The sequence below is a fragment of the Danio aesculapii genome, chromosome 18 (assembly GCF_903798145.1).
Source record: "Danio aesculapii chromosome 18, fDanAes4.1, whole genome shotgun sequence".
In the NCBI taxonomy this organism is placed as follows: domain Eukaryota; kingdom Metazoa; phylum Chordata; class Actinopteri; order Cypriniformes; family Danionidae; genus Danio; species Danio aesculapii.
The window spans coordinates 31792982-31820333 of record NC_079452.1 but is presented as its reverse complement, the minus strand read 5'-3'; the positions used below and the strand labels follow the sequence as shown (position 1 = coordinate 31820333).

General features: G+C 34.9%; 1 protein-coding gene across 2 annotated transcripts in view; it reads left to right on the top strand.

Moving 5' to 3' along the window:
* Positions 1-3428: 3428 nt before the first annotated feature.
* The window catches only part of LOC130245726 (Golgi integral membrane protein 4-like), a 43300-nt gene continuing 19376 nt past the window's right edge, over positions 3429-27352 (top strand). The window contains exons 1-7 of one of the 2 annotated variants that reach the window (XM_056478485.1): positions 3429-3978; positions 14715-14789; positions 17221-17270; positions 17510-17563; positions 20168-20318; positions 20544-20626; positions 21975-22058. In XM_056478485.1, the coding sequence (XP_056334460.1) occupies positions 3693-3978; positions 14715-14789; positions 17221-17270; positions 17510-17563; positions 20168-20318; positions 20544-20626; positions 21975-22058 (783 nt within the window). In that variant the 5' untranslated portion in view covers positions 3429-3692. The remainder of the gene's footprint in view (positions 3979-14714; positions 14790-17220; positions 17271-17509; positions 17564-20167; positions 20319-20543; positions 20627-21974; positions 22059-27352) is intronic. The other variant, XM_056478486.1, reaches the window with a different exon arrangement.

The window sequence follows — 27352 nt, the reverse complement described above, 5'->3', positions numbered from 1 at the left end:
TAAATAGAAATAACTTTAACTGCTTGAAACAGTAAACGTTACATTTTAGAAACTTCACAAATACTAATCAATAATAATATAAATAGTAACGAAGAACAAAAATATTAGCCTAGGCTTATAACAACATAAGTCAGATGTTAAAAAAACTGCGTCTCTCCGCCTTTTGTTTTCTATTCATATTTTAAATTCTTTGCCAGAAAAACTAACATGTTGACTTTGTTCGGTTTAAGCGGAGACTTATTTGAGATTACAATGTTTCCAGCAGCACTGAGACGTGTGCCTGCAGCGCATGCAGATACTTTTTCGCAACCGTGGCAAAGAGGGTATCTTGCTCCGCCGCCTGCATTTCTCGGAAACCAGCTCTACATTGCGGAGCGGCGCGTTCTCAACTACCAAATATGCTGCTCTATTTCTCATCAACGTCTACTATTTATCAGTTTCTCTTTTGTATTTGGCCATTTTTGAAAAGGCCTCTCTGCCATACCTGGCTGGACTAGCTGGGCATTTGCGTTCAGTAGATGACACCGGAACTGGCTCCGCATTTCATGGGCTGGGTGACATGACCGCAGCTCTGGAGGTTCGACGTGTTTGTCCATTTAACACTTATTTTTCTAAACAAGCCCAACAAATAGCTTCATCCTAATTATTGATTCGCCTTTCTCGTTCGCCACGAATATAATAAGTAATATAAGTAATATAAGTTTTCCAGCGAGGTTCATGGCTGAACTTGAACTTGCTGTATCACGTCTAAGTTAACGTTATATTCATAAATGTATAGGCTACTTGGCAACAAAACAGAAAACGTGTGTTCTAGAGTGATTGTCATCACGGTGACCGTCACAGCCCTTACATATGACATTGCATACATGTTTTATAAGCTATAAAATGAAAGCCTCAGTTTGGTGCGGAGTTATCATTATAGCAAAATCAAGAAAATCTTTGGATTTGTTTGATTCGTAGATTGTAGGCTATTTTAAAAGCTGATATTATATAAGAACTATTAATAACTGTAATTTTCAAAAAAATAAAATAAAATAAATAAAAAAGGGGTTTGTTGGTTGTAGCCCATCCTAAATCATCAACAGCCTGCTTTTTTAAGTTTATAAAGCGGCTCCAGACAGCACAGAGGTGATTCGCTGGTTAATGTCACCTCTGTGTGAAACTGTGACCAGAAATATCCTTCTTTCAATTTGCTTCTTTGGCAAAATGCGTCTGTAGAAACGTGTGTTTGCATGTGTTACCATCCAACGAGTTAACAAATATTTGTTGTACATTTAGTGGCCGATCACAAAGCGCACGCCTTTACGTTCCAAAAACGCGCGGCGCACCGCGCTGCCTTTTATGGTTGACAAAAAAAAAAGAAGCCCTGCACTCTTTTGTATGTCACTAGAAAACGACTGAATCAGCTGGTGTGCGCGAGTCGAGTTGCTGTCGATGTTATAATTGTAATTTTAATAATATTGTGATATTCAAGATCTATAAATACAACTCTGGATAACTTGAAACAGCGACCACAAGTACTCTCCTCCATCTTTAAAAGTTTGCTATACTCACATTGACAACCCAAACCCCGCTGTCACCTCAACAGAAACCCTGCAGTGCTTTCATTTGACTGAACAATGAAACAGAAGTAACACGCTTTTCCGCTCGAGCACACAGCACACAACGGCAAAACTTGAAGCGCGCTGAGCGAGCATAAGATCATGTTTATTACTAAGAAAACTAAATCAAAATTATATTTTAATTGAACACATCTGATCACATAAGGTACGCACAGAAAAGTCTGTTTAGTGTTGTGGAAAGGCAAAGCTGAATATCTGTGGTTAAACTGCCACCCAGCGGTCAAAAGCTGCTGGCGCACCAAGTACCGCTGTCGCCGCGGTATGAATGGCGCCATAAGGAACACATTGAAGTAGTAACATCTGTACACTCATTTCATTTGATAAAGTTGACTGTTGGGTTTTACAGTGACATTAAAACTACTAATGAGTTTTCATTCACATTTAGAATAAAAATGTCATTCAGATCTCTTTTCGTCTAAAAATAACAAAAATATTTTCAAATATGTTTAGAGAAATTGTAATCCCGAATATTTGGAACAAACATTATCAGACCTTTATATAATAAGACAAATATTAACCTTGCAATCAAACATATAGTAAATAAACCCGGACAACTGAAAACTGGAACTTTAACGCAAATCGTAAAACTTTTGTTTTTAGAATTCATTGATGAATAAAAAGTTCAAAAGAATAATTCAGAAATATTTGGTAATATTTTTCATTTACTGTGACTATTATCTAATCATTTCAATGTGTTCTTGCTTAATAAAACCCTATTCATTTAAAAAAAAACATTTGTACGGGTGTTGTACTTAATGCAATATATTTTAGGTTGCAAAATTATCTATACTCTCATGCAAATCATGCAAAAACTGGCTAGAAAACATAGGAAATAACAATGTTGGCAAATATTTCCATGTTTTTAGTCACTTTTTTCATGATTTTTTGAGAGTATAGATAATTTTGCAACTTAAAAATATATATTGCGTTGAGTACACTACCATTTCTTAAGTTTCTAGTTTCTTAAATAAATCAATAAGGTTTAATAAGGAAGAAAATAGCTATAGTAAACAAAAAACATTACAAAATATGTACAGTTAAAGTCAGAATTATTAGCCCATCCCCCCTTTCTGTTTTTAAATAATTCCCAAATGATGTTTAACAGAGCAAGGAAATTTTCACAGTATGTCTAATAATATTTTTTTCTCTGGAGAAAGTCTTATTTGTTTTATTTTAGCTAGAATAAAAGCAGTTTTTAATTTTTTAAAAAACATTTTAAGGTCAAAATTATTAGCCCCTTAATTTTTTCAATAGTCTACTGAACAAACCATCATTATACAATAACTTGCCTAATTACCCTATCCTGCCTAGTTAACCTAATTACTCTAGTTAAGCCTTTAAATGTCACTTTAAGCTGTATAGAAGTGTCTTGAAAAATATCTAGTCAAATATTATTTACTGTCATCATGGCAAAGATAAAATAAATCAGTTATTAGAGATGAGTTAATAAAACTATTGTTTAGAAATGTGTTGTATCTCCGTTAAACATAAATTGGGAGGCTAATAATTCTGACTTCAACTGTATATATTATAGAAGGGTATTATAGAATTAGAATATATATAATTTTGCAACCTAAAAGTATATTGCTTTAAGTACACTACCATTCAAAAGTTTTACAATAGATTAATGGGGTTTATTAAGCAAGAACACATTGAATTGATTACATAAATAGTTATAGTAAACAAAAAAATACAAAAGATTTCTGTCTCAGACACACGGCCCTCCCATTAAAACCAACATCTTTTGACTGACATGAACTTTGACCAATCACAGCAATGGAATGTTGCCGAGGGGCGGGATTTCCTTCTGTTTCAGGCAGCGCTGGAGGATCTTCTGCAGCTCTAGGTGACACGTAATGAAAGGTGCGATTAGGCCTCTCTAAAACTAAGGTAATTAGTTAAAAAAGACTGCTTTTCATTATGTAGACAACTTCAGAGAGTGCGGACTAAACACGAGAACCGAATTTAACCGGATACGTTACTTTTCTAACTGCTGAACGTCTTTGGAAAACTTGGAAAACTTGAGGTAATGTTCGTTTACTTAGCCGCTGTCCGGGAATATAATGTTTCATGAGGAATTTCGGAGTGGAAAGCGTTGTTTCTTTGCTGAAGAGTGAAGATAAATTAATTCCCGGGAAAGTTTGTGTGGAGAGCAGGAGACCAGGGATAATGGGCAACGGCGCGTGCTCCAGGAAGCAGAAGAAGATTTTCCAGTCTCTTTTTCTGGTCACGGTGGTTTTTGCCATGATCTATGGAGGGATGATGTCTTATGAGATGCACAAACAGCTGAAGAGGACAGAAGAGCTGGCCGTCAAATATCAGCAGCACCAGGAGTCACTTTCGGCTCAGCTTCAAGGTACGGTAAAAACACACTTCGTCGTGATGACGTCACACTGCAAGAAATTCTTACCTCATTCTTACCACGTCTTTCTTACCTCAGTGTTAGACTTACTGATGTTTTTTCCATTTATTCTGATGCTCATGGATGTATTTTGTGCCTGAATTTATATTCAGGTAATGCTCAAGTACTTGCAAAAAAGTTGACCACACTTTACAATAAGGTTTTATCAGTTATTGTCTTTGCTAACATGAACTAATAATGAACAATACTTGTACAGCATTTATTAATCATAGTTCAACATTTACTAATGCATTATTAAAATCCAAATTCATGCTTGTTAACGTGAATGCACCGTGAGATAACATGAACTAACAGCTGTATTTTCATTAACTAACGTTTGCTAGCATAAACAAATACTGTAATCAGTGAATTGTTTATTTATTTACATTATATATATATATATATATATATATATATATATATATATATATATATATATATATATATATATATATATAAATAAATAAATAAATAAATAAATACACACACACACACACACACACACACATATATATATATGTGTGTGTGTGTGTGTGTGTTTATTATAGATGTATAGATATGTAATTTTACTTGTAAAATATGTCTTTTTTTTTTTTTTTTAAAAAAGCCTCTGTATTGTTCCCTAGAAAACAGTGTTGCCCACAACAATATTCGACCACAATGACCACATTTTGTGATTTACTTTATGTGTTATTGTTCTAAATTAAATTTTGGATATTTTTTATATTTTCTAATATTTTTTTGTATTATTTTTTTATTATTATTGTATTATGTATTAATTATTTTATTAATTATCCTCCTCTCCTGATCATTTCAAAAGACTCCTGTTGGGCCCCCTGGACCCCAGTTTGAAAACTACTTGTTTAGTGGCAAAATAAGAATATAGCTTATCGTGTCTTATTTTAAATTAGTGTCAAATGTAGCACCTGGTGGTGCAGAGTCTTTCAGAGTTCAGTTCCACTTCATGTCACATACCTGTAGTTTCCAAATAAGCCTGAAGGACTGGAATAGCTGGATCAGGTACTTTAAATTCTGCATTGCCATAGATTTCCAGTTGAGTGAAAAGTTTTGCATAAAGTTGACAATTTTGTCAAATGATCTCTTTTTACAAAGATTTGGAAAAAATGTGAATTTAGTCAATTCAATTTCAAATGCAGTACCTAGTGAGGCAATTTCGGGCACAGCCCATGTGTCTGAGCATATTGTAACACAGCAAAAAGATTTTTTTGTAACAGAAACAGTGGTGGTGTGTTTTGACGACACAGGAGTTGCGACTAGTGCAGCTGAGAAGGCCTTTCTTTCTTTCTTTCTTTCTTTCTTTCTTTCTTTCTTTCTTTCTTCTTTGCAATTAAGCTAAAAATATGAATAAATTAGACTGGATAAAGTGACCATAATATCCCCAATTACCTTACCCCCCCCCCCCTCGAATAAAAAAAAGAATAATTATTTGATTATTTGTCTATTTTAATAATGCTGTATGTATCTATTTCAGAGGCAACCCTGTTTTTCAAGCGACCCCATTCAGGGAAATAGTTTTAACAGTAAATAAAAGGCTAGTTTGATTGGTAAAACAAAGAATCGATAGTATCTAATTTAATAATTAAATCTAATGCCTTGTATGTAATGTGTTGATAGTGCTGTTTCATATGTACACAGCAGGGTTCAACGCTAAGAATTTTTTCTACTGGCCCGATCAGGTCAGTGGTTCAGATTTTTACTTCCCCTGCTAAAATTTCCATGGCCCTACCAAAAAAATAAGTTAATAGCTATTTCTTAGCCACATATTTTAAATAATATGTCAAAAGCCAAACATAATTGTCATACACTTTTTATTCAGCATAACTTTTCTTTAAATACAACTGACAATTAGAAATAAAATACAATTGTGATTTAAAAGATTATATATATATATAAGCGAAAATGTGCACTTTAATTTTAAAACCCACAGACATGGTCACCAAATATAAATCCCTAAAAGTAAGACTTTCTAATACAAAGCCTCATTTCTGTTGTCAAGTTTTGTAAAAATCTATCTATTCAATTAATCAATCTATTAAATGTTGGCTACTTATGTATTAAAGGATTAAATTATAGAGAGAAGTAACAGATGAACCGAAACTGCAGTCAGATCATGAAGCAGATCAATGTCGATTTTAAAAATGAAAAATTAACAAACAATAGGCCTAATACTAAATATTATAAGTCTGTCAAGTTTCCTAATGGATAAACAGCACTCTGTAATGTTTCTGCATGCTTTCACTTTCGCATTTAACATGCAACGCACATTTGCGACAGTATGGTGTTCCCTTTACTACACTGGGGCGTTAGGGCCCACGCAGACCACAGGTTGAGCGCCCCTTGGTGGCCTCACCAACACCACTTCCAACAGCAACCTTTCCCATGTGGTCACCCATCCAGGTACTGACCAGGATCAGCCCTGCTTGGCTTCAGTGTGTAAAAGTGGAGGAGGGGCGGGACAATACCACACAACTGTCAACAAATAATCTGCCAAAGATTTCTAACTTGTAACAGTACAGTGGGGGGAAACGCTCACAAACGTAGTGTCTTTAATTGTTTCTACTGCACAAAACCGCTTGAGTGGACACGCAGCCTTATTCTGAACAATATGGTGAATATGAATACACAAATAATGAAATGCATTGATTGCAGGAAACTTAAAAAATGCAAATCAAACAAATCCACCTAGTAGTTTTTGATGCTTTCACACATTAAGGTGTATTTTAAACAGATCTAGACAGAAATATTTGACTGTTCCTGTATCTTGAGTTGAAGTATCGAGAAGTGATTGATTGTCTCTGTGTGCAGCTACTGTAGTGAATCCCTGCACCCACTGTTTTTTTTTTTTTTTTAACCCAGAACATTTTATTGACTTATTTCATCCTGTGCCTTAAATCACAGTTTTGCATTTTTTTGTCCCGCAGAGAGGGGCTTCGCTATCCCAGCTCAATATGCTCGCTGCAGAAAGGCTGAAGCAATGCATTTAGAGTAAATACACAGAAAGCAGACCTGTGTTAAACTGTTGCCAATGATAGACCGCTCTGGATTAAACTAGAGTGTGTCACATTTCTAGCCTTTGTCCGAGTTCTTTTCTAATGTTTGGAGTTTCTCTGGGTTTATGTGTGCATATTCTTGAGCAAACAAATTTGTGTTTAATCAAGTGTCGCATAAATTTACTGAATACACACATCTGCTGTACATTTCAGTACATCAGAGTTGTTTGAGTTTCCTTTGAGTCTTCAGGTTTATTATTTATTCGCTTAAAGGCTCAAATGCAGCAATTTTTCTTCTTTTTAATACAATGGATGATTCTCAGTGCATGTTAGCTGATATTGTGCTGTTGCAATTAAATGATGACGACAAGTTAGACTGTATTAAAATCTGAATTTAAATGCTTGGGGTTTAGCAAGCTTTTTTATTATTGTTTTTTTTGTTATATATTTTTTTTATTAGTAAAAAATGTTTTATTAATATATTAAATACACTTTTTTTTATATTTTATGTAAAGAATCAATGTTTTTAAATCTTATTTTTTCTTGTTAAATATTAATTTATTAGCCATTTATAATAAATAGTTTTATATTTATATTGCTCAGATGATTTTATTTTTGGTAACACTATAATAATTTCACACTATGAATCATCTATTAAGCATTAGCAAATAGTGAATTCATTATCTGTTTAGCATTAACTCTACATTAATAAACGTTAGTGAGCAGTTTATAAATACAGCTAAATTGCTGTAATCCTGACTTATAAGCATCTGAATTCACTATTTGCTATTGCTTAATAAATGATTCATGGTGTGCAGTTAATATAAAGTGTTTTAAATGCATTGACATAATATATGCATAAATTAGATTTCTTTGTTGTTGTTATTATTATTAATTATTATTATTGTGACAGTCGTTTATTATAAATAGTTTTAAATTTATAGTATTTATATAACTACATGATTATGTACAGAATTATATAAATATACCAGTTGGTATATAAATGTCCTAGCATAACTAAATATCCATATAACCTAGTATATAGGTTTCTTCAGCCAACTAGCTCTAATAAATAAATGTGATTTTATTTATTTTTAATTAGTTCATTTATTTTAGTTGACACAAACTTCACAGCCTCCTTTTATCTGTAATACATCTCTATCATGTTTATGTAATGATGATTGTAATGAGAGGATACAGAATGAGACTTCCGGATCAGTGCCCCCCGTCCCCTTACATCTCTGTAGAAGTACAATTAGAGGAAAAACCAACATGCTGGATGAAGACAAATATAAGAAGGAACAGATCTGTCAGGCTTCGTTTCCTGTGGCATTTCAGTATTTGGAGGAGGGCCGCTGTTATACTCATTCACAGCTCCAGTTACGGATAAAAAGTCAGTGCACACCGAGAGCAGACAGGTCAACCTTTCAATCTGATGCCATTAGAGAGAAATTAAAAGGGCCGGATGTAGTACTCAACGGGTCAGTGGATCACACACTGGGAAAGTTCTCAAAAACAGCTTCGTTCACTTCACATTCTGACAGGTGCTGCAAAAGTTTCAGGTTGTTTGGAGATTTTTTTGTTTATTGGTTAATAGCGTTTTGATATTTTTTTTTTAGCATTTGCATGTTAACAGGATGCTAATCTGTTAGACTGAGAGCAGGTCACTTGGTGCGCGACGAGCCATCTTACCTCACCTATCTCTTTCCTCCACACTGTCCCATGATGACAATCACACATATGCATTTTTAGGCAGTAAATAAATAATATTTAATATTTAATACTTGTCTCCTATATAAGTGCATTGTTTTTTAAGGCGGTATAACGGTTGTCACGATCATCAGCGATCTACTACCTGAGATCACTGGTAAACACACTTACTTTCACATGAACTACAAATCGGCCATGTAATGGACTACAACACCCAGTCATGCAACCAAGCGGCAACCTCCCGCTCTCCCTCGGGAGGCCAATACGGAAGTAACAGAAACTGCAATTCATCAAAATTCCGCTAGTCCTGGCTCCATAATAGAGCAAAGTGCAATTGAGCCCACTGTTAGAATGGCCAACTTTACAGCAGAAAAAAAGGTGTTTACAGCCTGGTACAAAGAACGATGTTGGTTCATATAGCTATTATTACCCTCCATGACAACTGTGAGTGGGGTGAATTTTTTTACAACTCATCCATTTCCTTTATATTAGGTTATTTTAAGTTTGCATAATTAAGGGCGTGGCCACTTGAGTGACAGCTAGGTCTCGCCGGTCGCCGTCACTTCACCTCAGCTGAATCCGGCAGATTAGCCACTGATCTCGGCATATTCATCGTATTTTTGTGTTGTTTTATGTGGCTTTACACAGTCAGCTGCATTTTGGACTTATTTCTTACAATTATCAGATGATATGGGATGCTGTGTGCATTTAATTGTGCTCACAAACCGTTCACGTGGCCTCGTTTCCCATGTGAGTAAAGTTATATACTTGTATACCATCTCTATAAATGTATTTGTTTTATTTAAGATCATTTATCATTAATATTTTTCTTTAGACCCGTAAAGCACTCCAGAATGTGACAGATTGATTAGCTGTAGGCTCTAGAACAGTCATCTGAAGCGTTGTCATACAGTGTTGTGCTGGATTTTATCAATAGTCTTGCAATTACTAACACACACACACTATATCTGAAGCGTTTGGAAGTAATTCGCGTTTTCCTCCTGTAGAAAAACATCATAAGAACAATGTTTAGTGGCTCACTGTATTACTACAGTGTTTTTAAAAGTCTAAACACTTTATTGATATAGTGTACAGCCAAGCACATGTGGTCAGAACACAAACGAGTCGCGGGTAATAAAGTATTAAGCGTTTCTCCCAAAGTAAAGTCTGTCTGTCAGGTCTAAGCAAAGTGCCAGCAGGTGTCTGTAGCTCCGCCCACTTTCCGCCTCTTTGCCCTTGTTTGGTATCCCGCCGTGGGTGCGATGACGCGCGAACAAAATGGCGACGGTTGGCCGCGCCTACTTGTAGCTTCTTTTGCAGTGTTCAGAAACCTATGGGTGACGTCACGGATACTCCGTCCATATATTTTACAGTCTATGCATGCAACACACACACAAACAACCGGTTCCAGGTCAAGACTGATTACAACCTCACAGTTGAAGCTGCTCACGGATCACTGATTACTTGGATTATAAGAACACCTCTCAAACACACAGTTGTTGCTGAGTCATGTCTACTGTTTTAGTGACACTACAACGCGTTTTCCTTTGTCTTGTTTTGCCGTGTTTTGATCCTTGCCTTGTTTATCTGTGTATTCCTGTCTGCCGCCTGCCTTGTGACCATCTGCCTGTTCATTTGACTACGACTCTGGTTTGCCTCATACATCTGTTTGCCCTTGTGTTGACCATTGCTTACCTGACCTCGCTAATAAACCTGCATGTGGATCCGCACCGCTGTTGTCAGTGTCACATCCCTGGTTACAACGGTATTGAAACTGATACTGTTGCTATTTTTAGATCCCGCGGTATACCGTATTAACGTATTACCACCCAAGCCTAATAACCATTTACATTTAGACAGATGTTTTTGGATACTGTTTCACGTCTCATTCTGATCCTGAGTAATTATTCTGAAATAGTCAGTTAAATGGTGCTGTGTGTAAGTTTTTGACTCTTCTAAAGCATAAAAATACCATAATATGTTTGCATATATTTCAGAAACATGCTAAGTGAACATTCTTGAAAAACAATGCTGAAAAACAATGCTGAAGTCAGATATTCTGCTTTGAAAATGTGCATTACATGCTGGAATGACTGTCTTTGTTTTGGTCATTTAACCCACCCAATGTCAGTTTAGCCGATTATATTTCAGCTCCCTGGGTTGTCTTGATGGAAAACCGCGTATTTCATTCATTCAGAAAGATTCTGAAATCATGCGTCTGTGACTGAAATGCGACCTCTGGTGGACAGTAACAGACTCTGAAATGAGACGCAGATTCAGAGTTTCACATGAGGCTATTATTTAGCAAATAATATAAATATTATGAACGTAAACATTCGGTGAGCAGGTTACATTGTAACCCCATGTCCTAACAACATGCTTCGTGATGAGATTTAATACATATTAAACTGCTTTAACATTAATAAATGTGCATGCTGAATCACTGTTGTGTGTTGGCGTAGACTCACAGTTCTAAAGTTCAATTTCTGATGGTTTATTTTATTTTCAAGATCTGAGGTGAACTATCTGCTGCTGCTTTCAGTAGTATGGCAATAAATGTCATGTAAAATGGCATTGAAACTCACATTATTAACATTTAACACTGAATAAAGCACATGAGGTGTACCTGAGGTGATCATTGTCAGTTTTCTGTTGAGCTGCGAGAAATAGCAACCGTTTCCAATTTATCAATTCGAGGTGTTAGTTAGGACAAAACTCCTTTTAATATGTAAAAAAATTTCTTCTATCGGGTGCCGTTGCTTTTATTTAGAACACAATTTAAATCAATCGGTCATGTCATCAATCTGGCAACCTGCGCTTGCATTTGTTTTGATCCAGGAGTGCAATACCTAGTTTGACACCCAGTGGTTGAACTAGGTGTTGCATGCCTGGTTCAAAACTCAGGCAGGCGCAGGTTTCCAGATTGATGACACCAACATATCAGTCATTCAGCATGTACATTTAAGTGTTTAAGAGGTTTAATATGTATTAAATGGATTATAAATCTTACCATTTCTTGAGTGAGTGCATATTCTGTGCTTCTGAATGGCTGTATTTAAACTTTTGTCGTGTTTCGTCTGGTGCAAACATCCGAATTGCTTATCACAGCAAATCTTGTCACATAGCCTGTTGTTAGGACACGGGGTTAAAATGTAACCTTCTCACTGAATGTTTAAGTTTGCTAATAAATAACCTCCTAATATGGAACTCTGAATCTGCGTCTCATTTCGGAGGCTGCTACTGTCCACCAGAGGTCACATTTTTGGTCACAGATGCATACTTCGAGAGCCTTTCTGACTAAATGAATGAAATATGCTAAATGAAGAATATTCCATAAAGGCAACCCGGGGTGCTGAAATATAACCGGCATTGGGCGGATTAAAAGAACCAAAACAAAGACAGACGTTCCGGCACGTAACACACATTTTCAAAGCAGAATATCGGACTTCAGCATTGTTTTAAGATAAACAGGAATGTTCACTTAGCATGTTTCTGAAATATCTGCAAACATATATTATGGTATTTTTACACTTTAAAAGAGTCAAAAACTTACATACAGCACCTTTAATAAAATTCGTTTTGGTATTGGTCAAGTATTGGTATTTTAGTGTAATTTATAATACATTCTAGATTTTATTAATGTTTAACATTGTTTTTATTTTTATATCATTATGTTTTTACTTTAATTTAAGAAAATAATATTCTTATTGTTATTTGTTTGCTTTAGTTTTTAAGTTTCAAGTTAAAGTTTATGAAAGTGAGAAATAATTTTATATTAAACAAGATTTATTATTATTATTATTATTATTATTATTATTATTATTATTATTAGTAGTAGTAGTAGTAGTAGTAGTAGTAGTAGTAGTAAATATCATTAATGTAAGTAACAAAATAGTTTTTAGTTTTATTCCGTTAGTTAACTATAATAGCCCTGGTTTCAAAGTACACTGACTGACAACACAATGCTCATGGTGCCATACACTGGGAGAAAAAACACCACCCGGATATAAACATCCAGCTAAAAAACAAATGTTTGCATTTGCAACTGTAGCTTAAAAAGAACCAAGAAATATACAGATGAAATCTAAATAAGCTGTCGTGGCACAGACCTTTCATAGACTTACCAGTAAGATTAAACTATGTCTGCCTGGTAATACTAAATTGTATTATATTTTTAAATCATCTTGCTGATATTGGGTAGAACAAGATGGCTTGAAAGATTGAGACAACACTTGCATATTTAAAAAGTTAGTAAATGCTGTATTTTGGGGCTTAAATAATGTATCAATGTTGTAATATGTCATTCTTGTTCTAAATATGCCTGACAAGATGCTATAAAAACTATTGTCAGTTGCACTCAATGACATTTTAATACATCTTCTGTAAATTATACTAGGCCCAATTCTATTTCTTACCTCCACCCCTTAAACAGAGTGTAAAGGGGAAGGGCTTCAAATTTACCCCTAAAAATGTGACACCACCCCAACACCTGCATATCTCATATGTTATCACAAGCTCTTACTTCATACAAGATAATAATAATAGTAATAGTAATACATTTTTATTTGTATAGCACTTTTCCTACATACATGCAACTCAAAGCACATTCATTCACTTATTTTCCTTTTGGCTTAGTACCTTATTCATGAACCGACAACTATTTTGGCATGTTTTACGCAGTGGATGCCCTTCCAGCTGCAACCCAGTACTGGGAAACACCCACTCACACTCATACACTACGGGCAATTTAGTTTACCCAATTCACCTATAGCGCATGTCTTTGGACTGTGGGGGAAACCGGAGCACCCGGATGCAACCCATGCCAACATGGGGAGAACATGCAAACTCCCACAGAAATGCCAACTGGTCCATCCAGGGCTCGAACCAGCGACCTTCTTGCTCTAAGGCGACAGTGCTAACCACTGAACCACTGTGCTGTATTTGGTTCCATTGCATTCAGAATCGATTTCATTTAAAATGTTAGTTAAGCACATCTATCTGGATCTTTTATTCATCATTATGTATATATGTATATGTATATGTATATGTGTATATATATATATATATATATATATATATATATATATATATATATATATATATATATATATATATATATATATATATATATATATATATATATATATATATATATATATATAATATGGATAAACAAATAAAAAATAAAACAAATATATAGACAAATGGAGCAAAATAAACAGCAAATACTGTATATACTCAGAAAAATGCTAACATGTATTTACACACACACAATACAGCACATGTCTGTATACATGCACACACACACTGTACATGCATACAGACAAGATTGACGATGGCGCCTGCTGTAGTTATTCCAGTTGAGTGGCTCACAGTTATTTTTTGGTTGTTATCTTCAGGAAATCATTGAAAGCAACAATATCATGTTATCATGTTTTATAACTGTATTGTGTATTTACACAGTGGCCATATTCATGCATGTAAACACAAGAAAACAACATTAACATTATTTCAGATACTGTATAAAGCTCATTCACAGCCACTAGACTTTTCTGTGTCATCGAGTGACCGATTTGAAAGTATGTTGTGGGACTGCTATACAGGAGTTATTATTAGAGATTATAGATAGCAAAATTTAATTATTTTGTATTTATTTGATTCGATTTTTTTATTTTTTTTTTAAAGCATGACTGTAACACATGAACGCTGTTATGAATGTATTAAAACATATGCTTGTTTGTTGTAAAAATTCGTAATAATGTAAAAAAATACTTATATTTGTGCATCTTCTTACTTGTGTGTACAGCCATGTTTTTCATACCCCTTGGTTTCTAATGTGGTCCTGGAAAATCTAATTTTCAAGGGCTATCTAGCCTTTTCCTTTAGCCCTTGCTTACCCTTATAACAATTGCAGTTTTTACATGTATTCATATAAAATACCAATCCCAAATTTCTCTCTCTGTCTCTCAGTGGTGTACGAGCATCGCTCAAGGTTGGAGAAGTCTCTTCAGAAGGAGCGAATTGACCATAAAAAAGCCAAAGAAGGCAAGTTCCTTTTTAACAAATGACCGCATCACTGACTTGATACTAATGGCATCCATGATGGATAAACTGGTACAACCCAAAAGAGCTGGATTATGCCAAGATAGTAATACAATATGATCAGTGTTGGGTAAAGTTACTTTTAAAAGTTATATACTACAATCTTTATCATATTTAAAAATCTTAATCTTAGAAAAAACAAAAAAAAAAAAAAGGTAAACAAAACCTCAACGCAAAGTTAACAGCACACACTGGTCACTTTATTAGGTACACCTGTCCAACTGCTCATTAATGCAAATTTCTAATCAGCCAATCACATGGCAGCAACTCAATGCATTTAGGCATGTAGACATGGTCAAGACGATCAGCTGCAGTTCAAACCGAGCATCAGAATGGGGAAGAAAGGTGATTTAAGTGACTTTGAATGTGGCATAGTTGTTGGTGCCAGACGGGCTGGTCAGAGTATATCTGAAACTGCTGATCTACTGGGATTTTCACGCACAACTATCTCTAGGGTAGATTATTGTTGCTGGCCATGTCCATCTCTTTATGACCACAGTGTACCCATCTTGTGATGGCTACTTCCAGCAGAATAACGCGCCTTGTAAAAAGCGCAAATAATCTCAAACTGGTTTCTTGAACATGACAATGAGTTCACTGTACTCAAATGGCCTCCACAGTCACCAGACCTCAATCCAATAGAGCACCTTTGGGATGTGATGGGACGGGAGATTCACATGATGGATGTGCATCTATGCCATAATGGATTAAGGCAGTTCTGGAGGCAAAAAAGGGTCTAACCGGGTACTAGTAAGGTGTTTCTAATAAAGTGGCCGATGAGTGTACGTTCTCATTACTTTCCTTAAAAAGTAACTATGGAACATGTTTAGTTGCTTTTTAAGAAAATAAGTGAGTTAAGATTGTAATATATTACATTTGTTCAGATTTTCTATTGCAAAAAAACACTATTACAAAACAAATTGTTTTCTCTTGCTAAATTTTAGTTTTTAATAACTAAAAACGCAAGAAAGTGAAATGGAAGCAAACTACTGAATACTAATATTATACCATAACTATATATTTAAAAATATTGTCATCAAATATTGATGAAAGTACACTACCTGGCAAAAATTGGATTTTTCTGATGAATCATCTTTTGAACTGCATCCCAATCATCACAAATACTGCAGAAGACCTATTGGAACTCACATGACCAAAGATTCTTACAGAAATCAGTGAAGTTTGGTGTAGAAAAAATCATGGTTTGGGCTTACATTCAGTATGGGGGTGTGCGAGAGATCTGCAGAGCGGATGGCAACATCAACAGCCTGAGGTATCAAGACATTTGTGCTGACCATTACATTACAAACCACAGAAAAGAGCAAATTCTTCAGCAGGATAGCGCTCCTTCTCATAATTCAGCCTCCACATCAAAGTTCCTGAAAGCAAAGAAGGTCAAGGTGCTCCAAGATTGGCCAGCCCAGTCACCAGACATGAGCATTATTGAGCATGTCTGGGGTAAGATGAAGGAGGCATTGAAGATGAATCTAAAGAATGAATCTTGATGAACTCTGGGAGTCCTGCAAGAACTCTTTCTTTGCCTTTCCAAATGACTTGGATGAATAATAAGTGATTTAAGTCAATGCAGAGATGTACTGATTCAGTCCTCTAAGCTCAACCTCAATATTGATTCTTTTTCTACTGCACCATGACTTTATATTCTATGCTGTGCATTATTTCTGTTGAGTGACAAGACTTTTGTCTAAGCAAAGTCAGACCTTACTGTCCTAATGAAATAGTTAAAAATCAAGGCATGATCATATTTTATTTTGACCTTTTTCAGGTAGTGTACAATTAAGCAGTATAAAAATGATATAAATAATAATAATAATAATTGTACTGTCAGAATTTCAGAAAATCAGGCGGGCAAGTTTACTCTGTTTCTTTCCAGTTAAAGATGTTTACTGAATTCTTAAGCAGCATAACTATAAACTCTTGTCAGAAAACGGTTGCTCCGTCTTTTTCACTTTTCAATTTCATAATATAACTTAAAACATTCCAGTAAATGTGGATCAAACGATTACAAAGGAGTAGGAGTGAAATCACCAAATCTGCACATCATACCAACAAGTGTAAACTGTACATGAATTTGAGCACTATAATAAATTATATTAAAACAAATTATGGCTCTTACAATAATAATTAAAAATTATAATAATAAATGAACAGGTGGCAGAGTGCATTTCATAAATAGAGTAGTATATTACTTAAGTCACCTTACCCAACACTGTCTAAGGTTAACTGAACACATGAATGCATGAATGTTGTTGTGATGGGAACAAAATAATAGCATGCAATAGATCTTTAATTAGCAGAAACACTGTTGCATTAGCCTCTTATGTAATACATGCCATGACCTTTTTCCCCCTCACAGATTTTCTTGTGTATAAAATAGAGGCCCAACAGTCTCTCAACAAAGAAAAGGTAATTTGTTTGAAGACTTTATTTTGATTTTCACTGAATAAAAACTTCTTAGGCATTAAGCTTTCCTCTGTTATATGTGTTTTGAGACACTTGCCCTGCAGTCAGATATCATCTGTTTGCTTGTACGTGTGAATGGCTCACGTGTTTCCTCTATATCCTGGTCTGTGTGCCATGGCATTTCAAAGTATAATGGTGCCATGTTTACTGAATGATCTGGTTTGTTTTGTGTTTGTTTGCAGCAAGATTCGAGTGTCAGGTTTAATTCTTTGCATTCCCAGCACCAGATTTTGAAGGTCAGTTGGAAAATCATGTTTATTTTTAAAGTTAAGTTTGACTTTTCCTCTGAAAGTGGTCAAAGATTGTTATGCTGGCTTGAGTAAACCAATATGCTTGTTCTCCGATGGTTATGGCAATGGCGATTCATGCCAAAATATTGTTAAAACATGTTAGAAACTACTTATGTATGTTGAAAATGCTAGAAACATGTTACAAATATTTAGTCATGTGGTAAAACATGTTAAAAACTCTGTATGCTAATGCTAATTCACCATTAACCAAATTTCTAATATGCAAACAGTATGTTTATTCATGCTAACGATGTTAAAAACGTGTTCGTAACACAGTAGTTCATGCTAGCAACATGGTAAAACTTGTTTGTTGCGTGTTAAACATGTTCAAATGTGCTAACAACATTTTAACTAAAACAAAACATGTTAGTAACATGCATAATAGCGTGCTAATTTAAGATAATTATGTCTGTAATCATGTTAGCAGTGTGCTAAAACATGCTAGGAATGTTTTTCTCAAGCTAACATAATTTTTAGCCATATGATGGAAACATTGTAAACATGTTAGCAGCAAAGTAATTCACATTAATGCTAAAACATGTTAAAACATTTTGACTATGTGCTAATTCATGTTGATAAGATATTTAATCATGCTAACAGTGTGCCAAAACATTAACCAAATGTCTATTAAAACTGAAAAGAGTGTTTATTCATGCTAGCAATGTTAAAAACATGTTCATAACATAGTAGTTCATGCTAGCAGCATGGCAAAACTTGTTTGTTGCATGTTAAACCATGTTTAACTTTGTATTAAAACAAAACATGTTAGAACCATGCTTAACGGCTTGCTGATTTAAGATTGTAATGTCATTAATCATGCTAGCAGTGTGCCAAAACATGCTAGGAATGTGCTAAAAGTATAAATCTTTCTGTCTTTCTTTCAGCCTACTTTAATCCAAGTTACACGTATAACTTGCAAATGTTTTCTTTAACTAACATAATTTTTAGCCATGTGATGAAACATTGTAAACATGCTAGTAGTACTTAGTTAAAATGTTTTAAGCATGCTAATTCATGTTGATAAGATGTTTAATCAAGCTAACAGTGTGCTAAACATTAACCAAATGCTTAATGTGAAAACAGTATGTTAAATCATGGTAGCAATTTTAAAAACATGTTCATAACATAGGTTCATTCTGGCAACATGGTAAAACTTAGTAAAAGTTAGTTGCATGTTAAAAAATGTTTAAATGTGCTAACGACAGTTTAACTATGTACTAAAACAAAACATGTTGGAAGCATGTATAACGGAATGCTAATTTAAGTTGGTAAGACCTTTAATCATGATAGCAGTGTGCCAAAACATGTCAGAAATATGCTAAAAGTATAAATCGGTCTGTCCATCTTCCAGTCTGCTTTACTCCAATTTAAAAGAATAGCTTACAAAGCCAACATAAATTTTAAGCCATGTGATGAAACATTGTAAAGACATACTAGCTTAAATCAATGACAAAGTGTGTTAGCTGCATGCTAAAACATGTTAAAACATTTTAACCTAAGTACTTATATGGTCTTCTGAAAACAGTCACAGACTATCATGCTGGTTTAAGTAAACCAGTATGCTTGTTGTTTTTAGACCAAATTTTAAAAAGTATTTCCTCTAAGAGACTTCAAGCTTTTAGCAACATGGTAATTCATGGTAAATTATTGTTAAAAGATGTCAGAAACTGCTTGTATATGTTAAAAATCCTAGAAACATATTAAAGCCTTAGCTGTGTGGTAAAACGTGTTAAAATGTGGTAGCAGCATGTTAAATATTGTAAAAGACATGCTAGCAAAATGCTAATTCACATTAACCAAATGTCTAACATGCAAACAGTATGTTTATTCATGCTAGCAATGTAAAAACATGTTCATAACATAGTAGTTTGTGCTAGCAACACGGTAAAACTTGTTCGTTGCATGTTAGTGATGAATCATTGTAAACATGCTAGCAGCATGCCAATTCACATTAACACTAAAACTTGTTAGTTGCATGCTCAAACATGTTTAATACATGGTTAAAATGTTTTAACTATGTTTAGTACATAGTTAAAATGTTTTAACATGTTGTAAGCATGCTAATTCGTGTCTGTAAGATGTTTAATTATGCTAACAGTGTCAAAACATGCTAGAATATGCTAAAAGTATAAATCTGTATGTTTTTCTTTTAGCCTACTTTACAAATTAAAATGTAAGATTACGAAAGTTTTCTGAAGCCAGATAATTTGTTAGCCATATGATAAAACATTGTAAAGACATGTTAGCAGCGCGCTAATTCACATTAATGCTAAAACATGTTAGTTGCATGCTAAAACATGTTAAAACAGTTTAAATATGTAAAACATGTTATAAGCATTTAACATTCAGCATTTAACAAGCATAATTCATGTTGATAAGATATTTATTCATGCTAACAGTGTGTCAAAACATGCTAGAAATATGCTAAAGTTATACAGTACATCTTACAAAAACACTTCAAACAAGCAGTTTTCTCAAGCCAACATAAATGTTTGCTTCAAACAAACTTTACTATCCAGTTCACTGTTGTCTCTGTATGTTTATCATTAGAACCAGCATGACGATTTAAAAAAGCAGTATTACGAGCTGCAAGAGCGCCACCAGCTACAAGGAGATGAGCACAACAAGGCATTAGAGGAACATAAACAGAAGCTCGACCAACTTCATCTGAACAAGGAGTCTGAGATTTCCAAGCTTAAAGGTGTCATGTTTTTTCTTAGTAACAGTCTGTCATCCATCAATAGGCAAGACTAGCATCATGATGGTGTGATTTGCATAGGCTAACAGCACTTCTAGGGATTTTAAAGTCTAGTTTGACCTGTACTTCCAGGTTCTCACAGTGTTTTTGCTTCCGACTGGGATCTGTTTAGTGAAATTACATGATGAAAGCAAATAAGCTGACTCTCCTTTTCTTTTTCTTCTCTAGAGAGTTCATATAACCTGCGTGAGGAGAACAAGCAGCTGAGAAAAGCTCATCAAGACATTTATGTGCAGCTTCAGGATACCAGGGTAATGCTGAACAGTGCTTTAGTCGCAAAAAATTCACATTTAAATCATGTCAATAAATAAATAAAATACATATATACACTACCTGACAAAAGTCTTGTCGTCGATCCCAGTTGTAAGAACAACAAATAATAACTTGACTTCTAGTTGATCATTTGGAAAAGTGGCAGAAGGTAGATTTTTCCGATAAATCATCTTTTGAACTGCATCACAATCATCACAAATACTGCAGAAGACCTATAGGAACCCGCATGGTCCCAAGATTCTTATAGAAATCAGTCAAGTTTGGTGAAGGAAAAATCATGGTTTGGGGTTACATTCAGTATGGGGGAGTGCAGGAGATCTGCATAGTGGATGGCAACATCAACAGCTTGAGGTATCAAGACATTTGTGCTGCCCATTACATGACCAACCACAGCAGAGGGCAAATTCTTCTGTAGGATAGCGCTCCTTCTCATACTTCAGCCTCCACTTCAAAGTTCCTGAAAGCAAAGAAGGTCAAGGTGCTTCAGGATTGGCCAGCCCAGTCACCAGACATGAACATTATTGAGCATGTCTGGGGTAAAATGAAGGAGGAGGCATTGAAGATGAGCCCAAAGAATCTTGATGAACTGCAAGAACGCTTTCGTTGCCATTCCAGATGACATTATTAGTAAGTGATTTGAGTCATTGCAGAGATGTATGGATTCAGTCCTCCAAGCTCATGATGGAGTCAGACACAATATTAATTCTGTTTCCACTGCACCATGACTTTATATTCTATACTGTAGATTATTTCCGTTGAGTGACAAGACTTTAGTCTAAGAAAAGTCAGACCTTACTGTCCTAATTAAATAATTAAAAATCAAGGCATGATCATATTTTATTTTGGTAAAATAAGCATAATCTAGAGGCCTTTGCCTTTCATATAAGCCACTTCCGATATGAAATGATTAACAAGAAGTCGAGTTATTATTTGGATAGGCGACAAGACTTTTGTCAGGTAGTGTATAGACGCAGATATGATTTTTATTAATTTATTGACATGATTTAAATGTAGATTTTATTGCCACTATAAACTACACGTACAAATTCTGAATGTATTATTCTGAATAATTAGATTTTAGAAAAAACATTAACATTTTATTTTATTTCAGGTGATAAAAATGATTTTTAACAGTTTTCATGATATTCACCCAATTAAAACTCCCATTTAACCTAATGTCCATGATCTTATTTCAGATGAGTCTAATGTGTTTATGATCGTAATATAATATAATATTAACATAATATAGTTTTATCACACTATCTGTACTAATCTAGTCAGTGTGTGGTTGTCCTGAATGTTTGCCTGTGATGGTTCCTCTTGTAGCAACAGCACAAGAACTTAAAATCTGCCCATGACCAGCTTGTGTTGACCCTGGAGGACCACAAGAGTGCGCTAGCTGCAGCCCAGGTTAGGGTGTGAGTGTGTGTGTCTGTGTGAATGTGCACACTTTAAGTAGCTGCCGGAGTGTGTGTTTGCTCTGCATGATATCCACTGACTGATCAAATGCATGCAGTGCATGTTCTGCAAGAAAGACCAGTCCAGTTTCACATAGCTTTTGTAAGAAGCATGCAAATGGCAGATAATTATTTGAGCGCTCAGATTACAACAGTATGCAAATAACATTTCAGGGTTAACCCTGTTTTTTGTAGAATATGAAGAATTATTTTGCTGAAAACGTGGTAAACATTAGCGGGAAATGTATTAATGATCATTTATCTTTTGCAGTGTTTTGCTATGATGATGAATTTTCAAAATTATATCTTTTTTATTTAATAGATACAAGTACAGTTAGATAATCACAATTTAATTAATACTAGCTCAGGATGCTGTCTCATAGTCAGCTTTACGTACATGTGCTTTATTATGTGCACTCAGAAACCATATATGTGGAGTTTAAACTGATAAGCTTTTAATCTTTTACAGGGCATTCATTGAAATGCTCATTTGAAAAATCAAGGGGTAGTACTCCGGCTTAGTACAAGATTAATTAAATTTTATGAATTCAAACTATAAATAAGTATTGCAGTCATTAGCTACGTTTCCATCCACCTATTTTTATGCACATTTTGTATATGCACATAAATAGTTGATGGAAACGCCAAGATTTTTGATTTAAAAATAGATTTTTTTTTTACCTCATAACTCTTTGTACCATAATGTTTTAATTACTTTCCTTTCAGTAACATTTGTTCTCCATTTATTTACTGCAGAGGATACTGATTGTTTAAATTATTATTATTATTGTATTATTAGATGTATTAAATTCTAATCATTATTAGATGGGATGACAAATCTTTTCCAACTGGGATATTCGAAAAAAAAAAATCCTTAGCATTTAACCTTGAATAAGTCTAAAATTTCATTCATAATGGTCTTAAAAAGGTCTTAAATTTAACTTGGTGAAACCAGCAGAAACCCTTGATGGTAACCCTTTTACCGCACAAATTCCAGCATGCGCATTAAAAAAAGTCTTGTGATTTTGTTATAAGAGATCATGTGATGATAAAAATGTGTGTGAATGGACAAACCAGCAGGCTGAGCACAATGTAAAACATCTGAAATGTTGTTTTGGTCATTCTAAAATGTCAGTTTTAGTGTTATTATATTATTAATTACATCCAGAATTTTCAAGAGCATCTGTGCTCCGTGTCTCATGCCTTCTGAACCGCAAGTAATTTATTAAATAAAGAAAAGATTCACGCAGCTTCTCATACCGTAGCAAATTCCTTTTATTGTTTAGATTTGGCGCCAGTTAATCAGGAAGTGACGATTTTGTTCTCTTCGACTCGTTAGATGGAAATGCTGCTTTATTCGCACGTCCTTTATATGATATTTCAGTTTTGCACATAAATTTAAATAGCATTTTTAAATGGAAACATAGCTAATGTCAATGAAGTTGGCATATATCAGTGGTCCCCAACCTTTTTTAATCACCACGGACCGGTCAATGCTTAACAATTTTATCGAGGCCCAGGGGGTGGGGAGGGAGTTGTACGTAGATTGCGAAGTGAACTGTTTTCTCAGAGGCTGATAAGCTGACAAAACATTGCTGCAACTCTGATACAAGGTGAATTTATAGAGAAAATAAAAAAGCACTGAAGTTTGATTGAGATAAGTCTGCCGAAATGTGTATATTACATACAAAATATGCAACTGATCGGTCAGTTCTTCTCACGTGACTCGCGGTGTGCTCGTGGCTGAGGATGTTTTCAACTGGGTGTGCCTGGACTTCTATGAAAACTTCTATGAGAACTTCTTTCTACTAGAACTTCTATGTTAAGCTGCTTTGACCCAATCTACATGAATTGAATTGAATTGAATTGAATTAGAAGGCACAAGCACGTAACTTCCAATTTGCGCCCACAAGCCGCACACCTTTATTGAAAATAATGAACTTAAGACGCGATATGTGAGTCATTTGTAATTTCCAGCGGTTAATCTTCTTGCACAGACATGCTGGATTCACCTGATTTGTTGACAGATGGGTTGCAAATCCATTACTTGGCAGTTCATGGGTCCTTCACTGGGCCTTTTCCTCTTAGCAAAGAAACTTTCCAAAGACGTCTGTTTCCTACTCATTTTGCTGCTTGTGGGTTAAATTTTTGCGCTCAGGTGACCGAGATGTAACCTAGAGAATACGGTCATTTTTCAAAATAAAAGATTGTTTATTATACGAAGACTTGTATAATAAATAAATTGTAAATAATTAATGATTTCTTGTGCGTCCTCGTACCAATTGATCCATGGACCGGTACCAGTTCGTAGATCGGGGATTGGGGACCACTGCCATTCATGGTTTTTCAGTCGATGAAGGGTTTTAAAACACTTGCTCCACCTTCTTCTGGAAACAGGGCGGAGAGCAGGAGCTCATTTGCATTTAAATTAAAACAACTTTGTTTACTTCTGCCCAAAATGAGGCATTCACAGCATGATACAATAATAAATGTGTTATTTGAACTCCGATTTCACAGACATTCTTCAGAAACATGAACGTTTTATTAGATTTTCTAAAAAAGTGTAATATTACTTTTTATAAAGTTGAAATAATTTGCACTTAGTATGGGAAAGTTGAATAAAGTTTGTAAAATATTGATTTTTAGACCTTTTTTTTACTTTTATTTCCCTTAGAACTCATTACATTACTGCAATAATAATGAGATGTAAACATATTAATCATTAAAATTAGAATTTTTTTAGTCATTCATTTTCTTTTGGCTTAGTCCCTTATTTGTCAAGGGTCGCCACAGCGGAATGAACCGCCAACTGTTCCAACATATGTTTTCGCAGCTGATGCCCTTTTAGCCACAACCCAGTACTGGAAAACACCCATACGTTCTCGCATTCACACACATACACTCATACACTATGGCCAACTTAGTTTATTCAATTCACTTGTAGCGCATGTCTTTGGACTGTGGGGGAAACCGGAGCACTCGGAGGAAACCCACGCCAACACGGAGAGAACTTACAAACTCCACACAGAAATGCTAACTGGCCCACCAGGACTTGAACCTTTTTGCTATGAGGTGACAGTGCTAACCACTGTGCCACCATGCCACCCCTAATATGTATATAATTCATTTGATATTAATTAGTAATTGGCTAAACGTTATATACATATAATAAATGATTTCTTATTACATTATTACAGTATTTTATTCAGGTTGTTACTTTATAGAGTGTTGTACTGTTACCCCATTAACATTAATTGCAACAGTGAAACTTTTTGTGCAGTTTGTGCTGGGATTGTCATTTATATGGCATCTAACATCCCAAGCCAGTTGCTATGTAGGAATCGGGGCATGTACTAGGTGAAAAAAAAAACGCTATTAAAACGTTAACCCAGAAATCATGTTATTTTCTGCACAGCACTGCATATGAGTTATGCTGCAGAAATGCTGCGTGTGTGTGTGAAAGCAGCACATAATCTTGCTGATGCGGTAATGCTGCAGTGCCGCTGTCTCAAACAAGCCAAAGCCTGAATTTCAAGTCCGGTCGCAATCCACAAGGACATTATGATCTCTTGCACACATTCACTCTCTATCTCTCTCGTTTCTACAGAGCTTCTTGGCCTTGTTTAGTATGCTAAAATGTGCATGACTCTGATAAGCCATACATGCTGAACCTCCCGTTAACTGTGGCTGTGTGAAAGCAGATGTACAGATGCTCATTAATTAGGACTGTCTCTATCTGCTTTCTCAGGATGATAGAGAAGGATGCTGGAAGGCAGTGAGTTTAGTGTGCGTGTGTGTGTCTGTGTTTGTTCTACTTTCAAACCAACACATATAGAGTGATATTTTCCTTTTATATGCTTTCATATAACACTTGGTACTCGCACAAAAAAGTAAAAACATCATAATCATAGATGGTAAATTATAGCGAAGGAGGTGCCTGAATTTAAATGGTTTTAGTTTTGCAATTAATTTAAAACAATGATTAAATTTATTAAATAAAATATTAAATGCATTTTCCCTAACTTTAAAAGTTTTAACCATAAAAAATTATAACCATGTATTTATTAATATTGTATAAAATAAATACACAAATATTTTAAAGGTGCTGTATGAAAGTTTTTGACTTTTCTAAAGCATAAAAATTCCACAATATGTTTGCAGATATTTAAGAAACATGCTAATTGAACATTCTTGTTTATCTTAAAAACAATCCTGAAGTCAGATATTCTGCTTTGAAAATGTGCGTTACGTGTTGGATCGTCTGTCTTTGTTTTGGTCATCTGACCCACCCTATGCCACTTTAGCCAATTATATTTCAGCACCTTGGGTTGCCTTTGTGAAAAAAACTGTGTATTTCATTCATTCTGTCTGAAAAGCTCTCAAAGTGTGTGTCCGTGACCAAAATGCATCCTTTTGTGGACAGGAGCAGCCTCTGAAATGAGACGCAAATTCAGAATTCCACATGAGGTGGTTATTAATTAGCAAATAATATTAAAATTACGAATGTAAACATTCGGTGAGCAGGTTACTTTGTTAACCCAGTGTCCTAACAGCACGCTACGTGAGGAGATAAGCAGTGATAAGTAATTTAGCAGATTGCACCAGACGAAACACGACAGAAATTTAAATACAGCCATTCAGAAGCACAGAAAAGTGCACTCACTGCACTCTAGCAAAATAATAAGATTTATAATCTAATTAATTCATATTAAACCTCTTTAACATTATTAATGTAGATGCTGAATCACTGATATGTGTTGGCTTGCACCGAATCACAGTTCTAAAGCTCAATTTCAGATGGTTTATTTTATTTTCAAGATCTGAGGTGAACTATCTGCTGCTGCTTTCAGTAGTATGGCAAAAATGTCATGTAAAATGGCATTCAAACTCACATTATTAGCATTTAACAATGAATAAAGCACATGAGATGTACCTGAGATGTTCATTGTCAGTTTTCTGTTGTTCAGCTGCAAGAAATACAAGCTATTACATACAAGCTATATATACTATTACATTTCAAAAATATAAATTTCAGTTGTTGGTTAGGACAAAAACCACTTTTAATATAGAAAATATTACCCCTATGGTGTGCCGTTGCTTTTAGTTACAACACTGTTTCAATCAGCCTTAAATCAGCCTTTAGGCTCGATGGTCAGGCACACTCCTGTTGGTGTCATCAATCTGGCAACCAGGCATGCAATATCTAGTTCAACCACTGGGTGTCAAACTTACATACTGCACCTTTTA